Genomic DNA, 13,437 nt, shown 5'->3' on the forward strand with positions numbered 1-13,437 from the left:
TTCAGAATCAAGATAGATTATCTTCAGTGATCAATAAACAAAAAGCAAAACAAACAAACAAACAAAAATATGTGAACAGTATCTCCTGAAAGAGTGTTTAAAGAATGGATAGACATTCGAAAAGTGGGCAGATAATCCATTGTGGTGTAGTGTTTATAAAGGTTTTCTTTGGAGTCAGATACGTCTATTTGTTTATTTAATTCTGGGGGATCACTTATTAGCTATGAGATCTCAGAAATGAACTTATAATCTTCAGAGTTTTATTTTATCATTAATAAACCAAGGGGTAATAATAATTAACTTAAAATATTGCTGATTGTGTTAAATGGCATAGCACTCTGAACCAGGGGCTGCAATGTGGAACACGTGGCATGTTTCATAATGGTAGGAACCTGGGTGCACCTGGAAGGTGAGAATAGAGGACATAAGCTGAGAATAGAGGACTTTAACTGCTAAGGTGTTTAGACATGATTTATTTAGTCAATAATGAACCTCTGTACAGTTCTGATTCGAAGTGTGATGTGAATAACCTAGGGTATGTTGCGGTGGTAGCACTGTGCCAGTGGAATGAATAGATACAGAATTAAAAGACCAGTTAACAGTCCATTGAACTGTCTCACTGAGAGTGGAGAATAGCACAACTAGGACAGTAACAGTGAATACACACAAGAGGATGTATGTAGGAGACAAAGTAGAATTAGAGTAGTAGAATTTATTGAATGCATATGAGAATAGAGGGACAGGAACTATCTCCAATAAATTAGAGTTATTCATATAAGTATCTTCATTCATCTCTCCTTTCATTCAAAAAATATTGTCGCTCACTTTATGGCAGGCACTGCTAGTCATCTGAAATATGGATCCCTGCACACCTGGACATTATAGTCTAATGTGGGGTGACTCTAAACAAAAACCAAAAATGTGTGTGTGAGCGCACACATGCGCATGTGGTAAATGGCTCTTATAGAGAAGAGTGGGGTGCTGCAGAGGTGTCCCTTTGGTTATAGTGGGGAGGAGAGGCTTTTTGAGGCTAGTTGATTGTTAAGAATAATTGCTAGATGATGTAAAAAGGTGGGTGTAAAATGTTGTCACAACACAAAGTAAAGAACAGGTCAGACAGTCCTGTGGTAGAAAATGGAATTGAAAGAAAGCCAAAGAGCATAATAAACAAATTGGAAAGTGGCATGAGATAAGGCTTAGGGAGGTGCATAGGGGCCAGTCCATGCAGGGTCTTAGAGACCATGAAAAGTACCATTGACTCATGTTAAGCAGGTAACAAGACCTGTTCGGACATCCATAAGGCCATGCCAAGAAGGTAGTTGGTGTAAGGCTCTCTACTCCTTTTCTAGAGGGCATATATGAGTTTTCTTCTCAGCAACTCTGCTCTGAAACTCTGCCCCACCAACAGGAGTAGACTCTTAGAAGCCTTTTATTTACTACTAGTGGCCCGGTGCATGAAATTTGTGCACATTAAAAGGGAATTAATTAGAGGAAATATTTTAATATTGCTATTTGCCCTTTCTCTATAATAGAAGTGTCAGAGATGAAAGAAAATTAGTAAAATGTATATGAAAATCTTCCTCCAGTCAGAGCCTGGGGTGCACCACAAGACCCAGAGTCAAGTGCCTGCCCACTCGTGCATGCCTCAAAATCATGCGAGACCCAGACCCAGCCGGCCACATCGCCGTCAAGCCCCGCCGGGAAGGGGTCACAGCCTCAGGGCCGCATCAAGCCCTGCCAGGTGGGGTGCACAGCCTCAGGGCCCCTGGCCTGGTGCTGGGTTGGGGGGCATGGCCTGAGGTCCCCTGTCAAACCCCATCAGGCAAGGGGCATGGCCAGAGGTCCCCCTTAAGCCCCCTGGTCAGTGGGTGTGGCCTGAGGTCCCCTGGTTCAGGCTGGGGGGGAGATGCCTTGAGGTCCCCCATCAAGCCCTGCCTGGTGGGGGTTGTGGCCTGAGGTCTCCCATCAAGCCCCACTGAGTGGGGGGTGTGGCCTCAGGTGCCCCGTCAAGCCCCACTGGACAGGGAATATGGCCTGAGGTCCCCTGGTCTGGACTGGGGTGGGAAACCCCCCTTGAGGTCCCCTGTCAAGCCCCGCTGGGCGGGGGGTGCAGCCTCAGGCCCCCTGGTCCAGGCCAGGGCAGCGAGCATGCCTTGAGGTCCCTTGTCAAGTCCTGCTAGGTAGGGGGTATGGCCCAGGTCTCTCGCACTGGCCCGGTGCCACACAGCCTCAGGTCCCTGCTGATCACTAGCTATGGCTCATTATGGGAACCCTGCCTCCGCTGTGGGCGCAGCCATCTTGTGATGGCATGAGATTTAATTTGCACATTACCTCTTTATTATATAGGATTTCAACTAATAGTTATTGTATGCCTAACCTATGTCAGGCATAATTCTAGTCACTTAGAATACAGGAGTGAATGCACAATTGTCATTCCCTGTCCTCCCAGTGCTTGCATTCTAGTAGAGGGCAAGGGCTGAGATGCCAAGAGTAAAAATATAATATTTGGAGTAAATTGTAAAGTAAATTATGAAGTATTTAGTGCTATGAAGAAAAGAATGAAAGTAAAGTAGTAAGAAGGTCAAGAATGGGGTCTTAGTTTGCAGTATAACATTTTTAAGTCACTAGAGTGGCATTTGAGCCCAGATTGTGTGATGCTGTCACTCAGCCACAGGCAGATGGTGCAGGTGAGGATGCAAACCTAGCTGTGTCAATCAGAAGGAGACACCTCACAAATAACTGAAAATTTTAGTTCTGGAGATCAAAGCAGAAGTAGAAATTTAGTTTGGAGAATTACCAACAGAAAACTGATACTTAAAGTTGTTAAGATGGACAAGGGAGGGGAAAACAACCAGACTCTTTAGGGTAGAATTTTGTGAGATGCTTGTATTTGGAGAGTGAAAGATCAAGAGTAAGCTCTACCAAGGTGTGTGCGCAATAGGAGCCAATGTCATCACAGCTAAAGGAAGAGTTTCAATAGGAAGATGACACATACAATTGGACATAGCATAGGGCCTTACATAGGAAATATGAAATAGTAGAGAGAGCACAGCCTTCCATTTATATGGGAGTTAAATGGAGCAACCTGCAAAAACTTTTGAACATCCATTTTCTCATCCTATATAATAAAACTCTAATATGCAAATCGACCGAATGGTGGAACAACCAATCGCTATGACACGCACTGACCACCAGGGGCAGACGCTCAATGCAGGAGCTGCCCCCTGGTGGTCAGTGCACTCCCACAGAAGCCGGCTCATGGCTGGAGAGCGCAGTGGCAGTGGCAGGAGCCTCTCCCACCTCCGTGGCAGCACTAGAACCCGTCAGGGGATGTCTGACTTTTTTTTTTTTTTTTCCTCTCTCTCTCTCCCTCTCCCTTCCTCTCTGATATCAATAAAAATGTATTAAAACAAAAAAGAAAGTAATAAATTAAGAAAAGAAAAACCCAGTGCCTTAATTTCATTAAGGTCATGATGTTCTAATGAACTTGGTTTGCTTAGGAGATGAAAAGTGGTCCAGTGTGACCGGAACACATGAAGATAAGGCTGGAGAGATTATGATGATGACATTGTGAAAGGCATTGCATCAACATGCTAAAGAGTTTGGATGTAACTTGGAAACAAGCTTAAAGGAGGTGAAATTTTATCAGAATTATTATCTGTGGTGAAAACTCCAACAAGGCTTGCGGGATGGACTAGAGATAGCAGTGGGGATTGATGATGGGTAGTTCCTTTTAAGAAATGCTAATGAAAAGTATTTGAGATCATGCTCCCCAGCATTATGTCCTGGGGATGTCTGACTTTAAGCCGGCAGGCAGACATCCCCTGAGGGTTCCTGTACTCTGAGAGGGCACAGGCCAGGCTGAGGGGACTGCTCCCCCTCCCCCGCCCACTGCACAAATGCCATGCACCAGGCCTCTAATCTTTAATAAAATGTGTTGATAATATTTACCTTACCTGTAATTAGTGTGCTTAAAAAATAATCATGTGTTGAATGAATGAAGAGATGAATACCTACCATTTTAATCTATGATATGGTTGTAAGACCTCTTTTAAAAAATGATACACCTTTTTTTTTTTTTAATTGGGGACTATATTAAAGATAAGAAGCATTCTCTATCTTCTGTTTCAATCAATTGTGAGGTGGTTGAGTAGTATGCTCCATGAGAATAGGAAAGTGGTCTGTTCTGTTCTATGCCCCAAGTCTAGTTCTTGGCAAAGTATGTTGTCAGGGAGGTGCCTTATGAATATACATTTTGTTCATGAATGTTGTGTCAGATAAGAACACTTTCCAGTTTTCCCTCCAGTAGAAGGGTATGCAAAATTACATAAATTTAAGTACTACATTATTTGTTTTATAGGAGCTTATTTATGTTGCCTGTAGCTCCCCCCAAATTGTGGCAGTTTTGGAGAGAATAAAGAATTACACACTGGTCCTTGGACTAGTCTTAAATTATTTGATTTATTCAGCAAATTCCTTTGTCGTTGGCCAACCAAAAGTGTCTAAGTAAATAAAACTTAAGGACTATTTTGTATAAAACTTAAGGACTATTTTGCAATTCTTTGATGCATTTATTTTACTAACATTCAAAAATAAATATGGGTATGCATATATGTATATATATGTACATATATATGCAAAATAAGTTTAATGTAGTTTGGAAACTAAGATTCTAAGTAGGCAAACTTTATTGTAAAGGTTTAACATTTTTTTAAAATAAATTTGACATAGTGGTAAGTATCTAATTTTTTGGACCTCTCTTATCACTGCTTAAATCAAGAATATTGTAGTTCACATTTGTTGGTTATTACTACCTTATAAATCGTGGATTTTCTTTAACACAGGATGTAGATAATCTTATCCTCTATTTCTGAAAACACAGTAATTTTAATGTACTGCTCTCTCAAAATCTTCTCTGTGAACTATTACATTGGTACTATGGTAATTTCTCATATGATTTTCTTCTTTTTTAATTTAATTTATTTTTTTTTTCTATTGCCATTTATCCCCTCTATGCCCTCTTCCACCTCCACATCCCCACTCCTTCACAATCACCACACTGTGGTTCATGTGCATGAGTTCTCACTCTTTTTTGTTCAATCCCTCCACCTCCCCTCCCCCAACACTGCTTTCCTACCAGAGCTGTCTGCTTGCTCTCTTTCTATGAGTCTGTATTTTGCTAGGAATTTCAGCTAGTTCATTATATTTCACACATGAGTAAAATCATATGGTGCTTGTTTTCCCATAAGATTTTCCTTTTTATTTAAGACCTTAGTAAAAATAGGGAAACTAGTGAGAGGACAACCTTGGAAAATTTCAGAGTTCAACGAAAGTGAAACTCAAAAATTGCTAAAATGAATTAGTTGTCTTTGTATCATGGGAAATGTTAAGCAAATGACTACATGATTGGGCTCTTGATTGTGTATTCCTAAAACTTAGTGAGCCTGTGCCTTTGTCTTTTATAAACCCTCCAAACTGTGATTCCATTCTGCTTTTTTAGAACAAGTATAGCATTTTATTATAAATTTCCTTACTTGGTTCTACATATGCATCATACTCAGTTTAGATAAGAATGATTTTCTTTGAAGTTGACTTTCCTCCCTTCTTCACCATTGGTTCTTTAGGACAAAAAAAGATGTGCTATTTTAAAGATAGAAAATGAACTAGGTTTTTTGTTTTTGTTTTTTTGTTTTTTCATAGAAACTTGACTCTCATATCTATAATGAGAAAAGCTAGTTGATTCCTCTATTAACTTTTTAGTTTAAAGACTATGTCTTGTATTAAAGGGCTTAAGGAAAAACCAAAATCATCGATTTGTGGAATTTTTGGAATATAAATCCCAGGAGTCTAAATGCTTTGTTATATAATTTTTATCTAGATGTAACTCCATTGGATTATATAGTATGTGACCAGAGCAGGTAAAGATGGTACATTTTAGACAAGCCTAGACTAATAATGCAATATATGACACTTTTGAGAACTTTTTACTACTGATGAATCTGAAAAAACAATATTGGTAATTAGGTTGGATTAGATACCATTGTTATCTTTTCTACAATTAGACTATTTTATATGTTTAAATATAAAGACAAATTTTCTTGGGCACAACTTTTATTTTAACCTACTTCTTTATTGCATTACATAGGTAGAAGAAAAAAATAAAGTGTTTCTCTGCCTTCTTAGACAACTTTAAAGTATAATGGTGGCAGCAGGAAACTGGATCTTTTTATGGTTCATGTTCCTCATAATTATAGTTGCAAAAGCAAAAAACATAGTTCCCAACATGACTTCAAACAGCAAATTAATCATCAGGCAGAAACTAGTAAAAAGTGGACCACTAGTAATTTTATTGTTTTAATTATGAAGTTATTCATAGAAGTAGATTGGACATACACCATCCTTATGTCCTGCTTCAGGAACAATATTTATGTTTAGTTTGATTACATTTGGGCTCAACCTACCTACTTAATTGAAGAATTATTCCCAAATGATGTTCACCATGATTTTTTATTTACCCTGATTGTTAAATGTTGAGTCATCTACACAGGAATACAATTAGCACAAATTCAAAAATACTTTCATTTAGTTGCCCTGCCACTGAGGTATACCTCGATTGCTTATTGAATATTCTGGTTGGAAAAGCTCTTTAACATTCAGATGCCAAAGGTATTTTGCTTGCACTGTACTGTCAGAGTATGCCCTTCCTCATATCTAAAGACTAGTTGTATCATAAAAATTAAATACCTACAGCAGTGAAAATTTACTATAGAATGCAGATGTTATAGATGTTTCTCTTCTATATTGAAGGAACATTACTTACGATATTCTTTGTGTTGATGATATTTTTGCAAGATAATGGCTGGCTTTAATGACATTATAAAATTTAAAAAATTAAATTAAATGAATAGAAAAGCATTTTTTAACCACATATTATTTTAGTGCATTGTTATTCACTAACAGATACTGATGATAAAACTGAAGACAAGTCATCTCAGAGTAAAGTCATGATTAAAGAGAAAAATTTAAGCACAACCTTCTCCACTTAAGCATCAACCTTTAGTCTATTTAAATATCTGCATGCACACAGATGTCTCACACCACTGTAGGCCAGCTCCAAATGGGTGGAAATATCTTAAATTAAGCCCATAAAACTTTTATGTACTGAGAAATTAACCTCAAGAGAGTCAAAATATAACTAATTATATTGAATTATTTTGAAAGTTGGATAAGCTATTTAAATTATGATATATGCAAGATAAAAACTAAATATTATGGAAAAGCCCTTTAGAAAATAGCCATAACAGTCCAGCTAGCATGACTCAGTGGCTGAGCATCGCCCTATGAACCAGGAGGTCACTCTTTAGCTCCCGGTCAGGGCATATGCCGGGGTTTCAGGCTCGATCCCAGTGTAGGGCGTGCAGGAGGCAGCCGATCAATGATTTACTCTCATCGTTGATGTTTCTATCTCTCTCTCCCTCTTCCTTCCTCTCTGAAGTCAATAAAAAATATTTTAAAAAATTAACCATAACAAATAATCAGTTAAGTGTGGAAAGGAAGGATACTTAGGGTCGGTTTTCCTATGTGAAATAAGATTTTTGCTCCAGCTTATTAAATAAATTCCATGTAATCTCTGCATATGTAATTTCTGTGATGTTTGCAGAGAAACATCAATAATAATTATACATTAAGAAGCAAAAACGTAATTTAAACAATGTGAATGTATGTGTTCTTTGCCTGTGCGCGTTGGTTTGCAGGGCTGGCTGTGGATCATTTCGGTGAACGGATATACTGGGCTGACCTGGAGCTCTCCCTCATTGGCAGCGTGCTGTACGACGGCTCGGACGCCGTGGTCTCCGTCAGCAGCAGACAAGGTTTGCCAAGTGCTTTCATGATTTCTTGTCATTATTTTGAGAGAATTAAATAATGGATTGTAAATATGAGGGCTTTCTATTTTGGATTTCCTCAAATTCTTTCTTCTTTCAACTTGTAGCTCTTACTATTGATTATAAGTTTCATTCCTACTAGAGTAACAAAGATGCCAAACCACAAAAACTTCTTGACTCTAGGACAAAAATGGTCCATCACTACCTAGATTCAGAAAATAATAATTTAGTTGCTGCTGCGGATATCTCATTCTAGGCAGAACATTTCAAGTAGTAAAGATTAGCATCTGTGAAAACTAATTTTTATTTCAAATTGCAGTGATAACAAGCAGAAAAGAAGTTACTACATATAACAAAATATGATGATAATATTATTATTATTATATGTAATTTATAGTTATACTTTTATGCAAGGCAAAAGTAGTGTGTAAAAATTACAACCTACCTCCACCCCTAGTGACCTCAGTACCTACTTGTGCACTTCCTGTGCGGCACCCGTTTCGTCTCCACCTCTGTGCCTGACTCCTATTTTTCTCTCTCTCACTTTCTGACTCCTGTGCCTGGCAGCTTCACTTCTTTTTATGAATCTAATTTCTTTTTGTTTTCCTACCACAACCTCTCCCTTTAGTTACCACAGATTGTTCATAATATACTTGCCATTTTTATATGTACATATTTTATTTAATGAACACAGTTTTGCTCCTTTTTTTTTAAAAAAAAAGCAGAGATATTGAAAGAAAAATAATTAAATTGAACTTTTATCATGCCTTTGCCCAAGTATGTGTTTTTGTATGGTGATCATGGATGGACAAATATAATTCTACATTTCTGAAATAAGAAATGTTTCCGCTTAAGTGTGCATTTTGATATTTCAAAGATCATTGAAAAAATATATGTTTCAAACACATTTTATGTTCTACAAACTCTAGGTAATAGGTGAAATACAGGGTGGGCAAAAGTAGGTTTATAGCTGTAAATATACAGAACATAGTTTATTATTTTATTATTTGTTAACTATTGTATTATTTTTCATAGAAATAACTGTAAACCTACTTTACTTGCTTTAAATTTCAGCACCAAATGTTTTACTAATCATTCTTTTTGCAATTAAATAAGTCATTTCTTAACATGAGAAAAATGATGGTCTCTATTATTTTTAGCCAAAAAGTCAAATGTGTAATTACCATTTGCCAGTTTGTTTGTTTTTGTTTGTTTATTTTTTTTACTTTGTTTCCAAAACAGACAATAGTAACATCAAAATTGTTTTTGGATTTTACTCTTTATTTTTTAAATTTATTATATATAGTTTTTTTCATTTATTGATTAAGGTATAACATATGTGTCCTTAATCCCCCATTGTTCCTCCACCCCCCACCATGCCCTTATCCCTCCTGGTGTCTGTGTCCATTGGTTGGGCTTATATGCATGCATACAAGTCCTTTGGTTAATCTCTCCCCCTTACCCCCACCCTCCCCTACCTTCCCTCTGAGGTTTGATGGTCTGATCGATGCTTCTCTGTCTCTGGATCTGTTTTTGTTCATCAGTTTATGTTGTTCATTATATTCCACAAATGAGTGAGATCATGTGATATTTATCTTTCTCTGACTGGCTTATTTAACTTAGCATAATTCTCTCCAGTTCCATCCATGCTGTTGCAAATGGCAAGAATCAACTCAGTATTGCTTGATAAATTTGTAACTCAGGTAACCTATTTTGATCCAGAACACAATTTGAGAATTGTATGAATGGCCTGTTTTTTGCAAAAGATAACATTGGCCTATAAGGCTTTTCTTTTGACAGCAAATTGTAAGGCTGGGAAAATTACACTGCATATAAGCCCTAAGCAAATGCTTTGTGGTGGTGACGATGATAAAGGTGATGATGAAAATGTTTGTTATGTTCTGAGTGACATATTTAGTATCACACATATCCCTAAGGCAAATAAATTAATTCTAATAACCTTACAGGTAATGTTTAAAATATTTTAGTTCTGAAAGAGTTTTTCTAAACAAGAATAATAATATTTTCTATAAGATTTTGGATAAACTTAGTTTTCTTAAGTCTGAGAATTCACATTGCAACTTTTATAACCCTACCTTTTAAAAATTCTAGGCTTGCTACATCCACATAGGATTGACGTCTTTGAAGATTATATTTATGGAGCAGGACCTAAAAACGGTGTATTTCGAGTACAAAAATTTGGCCATGGTTCAGTAGAGTACCTAGCTTTAGATGTTGGTAAAACAAAAGGTGTTTTAATATCTCATCGCTATAAACAATTAGACTGTAAGTATAATATTTTATACAATTGTCTATATTGGTGAATTTTCTTTCTTGTCACTCTCAAAAGAAAGTATTTTTTAAATTGCCTTCATTATTTCAATGTCTTAACCCCAGTAACTTAAATAACTTTAATTTTGTTATCACCAGACTTTAAATTACCAAAATCAAGATATAAGTAATACAAAATTTTTCGTTTGTCATAACAAATATGAAAATGTCAGGATTTGCTGTGTTTTCTTATTATTCAATTCGACATTGTTTTTTAATGTGTCATTTATTTTTATATGATTTTATCTTAATAAAATCTTGTGAGTCTGTAGACAAGTGTAGAAAATTCATCATTATATCTCTAACATGCCATCTGTAGACGTTTCTGAGGAGAGCTCTCCACAAGGGCTCTTTTCTCTGATTGTTCATGACTTTTATTGTTACTTTCCCTCCCAGATGGGAATTGGAAAATAAGGGATGCTATTATCTTGAAAGGTATATTTTGAACACAACTATCAAAAATATTGACAACCAGAGTAAAAATGTGGCTGAAAATCCAATGACTCATCTCTATGTATGAGTCCATGCTTCAAGAGAATGTTTAAGATTTATTTATTATTAATCTTTATGGCAAATGGAAAGGGATTTAATCTCATTTGGTGCAATGATCTGGAAAGGTAACAAAGATATTTATCCAAATCAGTGATGGAAACAATTAAAACAGCATATAGTCCCCTAAAAACTTCCTAGAATTCTATCTCAAGTTTTGCTGCTCTTTACCAGTCATCTGACATATATAGTCCTAAGGTTAGTAACATCTGTTCCCCTATTAAGGTGACCAGTAAGATTGAAATGAGATAATTCCAGCAGGAAGTTGATGTGATTGCTAATTCCATCATTTCGCCTTATTGAATTTCATGTTCTTGAAACCTATTGTATTTATAGTTATGCATTTCTTTGTTTTCTTTTAACCAGTACCCAATCCTTGCTTGGATTTAGCCTGTGAATTTCTCTGTTTGCTGAATCCTTCTGGGGCCACCTGTGTGTGCCCGGAAGGAAAATACTTGATTAATGGCACCTGCAATGATGACAGCCTGTTAGGTAGGTAAACTTCATTATATCAGTAAATAATGAATTCATCTGTATGATACATTTTTACAGCTATAGACACTGAGCAGAACTAGCTACTAAGTCATCAATGTACTTACCTTAACAGCATTGCTTCTTGAATACCTTCATAAACTGTTCTTCTGATGATAACTTTCTATTAATTAATTTTACATTTATTCACAAAGTTGCATTGAGCACTTACTATGCATTTAAGAGTAGGCTAAGAACTTTGAAGTCACACACAGATCAAAATGTATTTTTATATAGCTCCTATATCAGTGAAGATCATGTTTCTCAGCATGCCATTCTGCTGTCAGTTTAAACTCAACCCCCAAATACATTTAGTCATTCAACAAGTTTATATTGAACAACTTCTGCTTGCCAATACTAATTTAGAAACTGGTGATTAATTTATAAAGAGTCTGAGTTTCCTCTGTGTAAAATTTGATTAACAATAAATATTACCATTACCATTAAGAAATGTTTTGAGAGTTATGAGCAAAGCATAACACTAATTTAGAAACCAACGACTAATTCAGAAACAAAACCTCCAAGATATCTGTACTCATGAAGTTAATAATTTAGAAGCTAGAGGTTGAAACAAACATTAAAATAAATTAAAACATAATTTCCAATGTTGATAAGTATTAAAGATCAAAAACTTTAAAAAATACAAATAATGTGATCTCATATTTAAGACACTAGAGGCCCAGTGCACCGGGCATATATATATGCCTAAACGACCATTCGACTGTTCAACTGTCTGACTATTCAACCTGTAGCTATGATGCACACTGACCACCAGGGGGCAGATGCTTAATGCACAGACATGGAAACATGGAACAGACTGATGAATTTCAAAGGGAAGGGAGGATGGGGTAGGATGGGAAGAGATTAACCAAAGATTCCATATGCTTACTAGAGTCCTGGTGCACGGATTCTTGCACCACAGGGGTCCCTCGGCCTGGCCTGTAGGCATTGGGCCAAAATCAGCAGTCCAACATCCCCTGATAGGTACCAGATTGTGAGAGGGCGCAAGCCAGGCTGAGGGACCCCACCAGTGCATTAATCCGTGCACTGGGCCTCTAGTCTTAACTATAAAATAGGCATGACTTTAATAGAAGGCATATTCTAGAATGAAATGCCTCTTACAATATTGTCAATCATTTCTGTTTCATTGGACATTGTGTCTTGCTTTAAGTAAAGCAGTATTTCTAATGTAGCAGGGATATGTGAACACATATAGATAAATTACCTGAAAAATGATTTCAAGCCAATCTTTTTTATTAATCAGACATCATATTTTTAAGAAATAATTTTCCTATTCCAAGTAATGACCATCCTTTCTCATTCTCAGCCAAACTATATGGAAAAGACAAATTGTGCCTAATTATTTTAAATATGGAAATTGTACACATGGAAATGTTTCTACACTGTTCTATTATCATCTTATACCTGTGGTTGGCAAACTGCGGCTCACGAGCCACATGCGGCTCTTTGGCCTCTAGAGTGTGGCTCTTCCACAAAATACCACATGCAGGCATGCACGTACAGTGTGATTGAAACTTCATGGCCCATGCGCAGAAGTCGGTATTTTGTGGAAGAGCCGGTATTTTGTGGAAGAGCCGGTATTTTGTGGAAGAGCCACACTCAAGGGGCCAAAGAGCCGCATGTGGCTCGTGAGCCACGGTTTGCTGAGCCACAGTTTGCCAACCACTGCCAAATCTAAGTGACTTTTGGTTTGGAATATTTATATATATAGTTAATAAGTATGTACATCAAAGAGTATATTTTTATTTTAAAATGCCCCTATACTATAAATTGTATGTCTATGTATATAATATACTTATTATTATATATACAATATAATACATTTATTCTATATGTAAAGATATATGTTTATATACAGTTTACATATTTCAGTTTGGTTTGAAATTAAACACTTCTAAAAAATGGTCTATGATTGCCTACATTATAAAAAATACTTATTGGTTGGACAATATTTTATTTTTAGAAAGTCTCAGTTGGTTTTATTACTTACTGTTTTAACAACTATAAGAAATGTCTAATAATGATTTAAGCATATAGAAAAATAAAATTTAATTCAACATTTGTATTCACCATTCAATAATGGTTGAAATTTATTTCTATGTTTTCAGATAATTTTATTTCT

At 36.4% G+C, this 13,437-nt stretch overlaps 1 protein-coding gene across 1 annotated transcript in view; it reads left to right on the top strand.

The window, feature by feature from the left end:
- LRP1B (LDL receptor related protein 1B) overlaps positions 1-13,437 on the top strand; it is a 1,379,523-nt gene that overhangs the window by 1,287,077 nt on the left and 79,009 nt on the right. Inside the window, exons 80-82 of the mRNA XM_036320679.1 lie at positions 7,755-7,871; positions 9,996-10,169; positions 11,130-11,255. Of these exons, the coding sequence (XP_036176572.1) occupies positions 7,755-7,871; positions 9,996-10,169; positions 11,130-11,255 (417 nt within the window). The remainder of the gene's footprint in view (positions 1-7,754; positions 7,872-9,995; positions 10,170-11,129; positions 11,256-13,437) is intronic.

This window comes from Myotis myotis, unplaced genomic scaffold (genome assembly GCF_014108235.1).
Source record: "Myotis myotis isolate mMyoMyo1 unplaced genomic scaffold, mMyoMyo1.p scaffold_m19_p_8, whole genome shotgun sequence".
NCBI lineage: Eukaryota > Metazoa > Chordata > Mammalia > Chiroptera > Vespertilionidae > Myotis > Myotis myotis.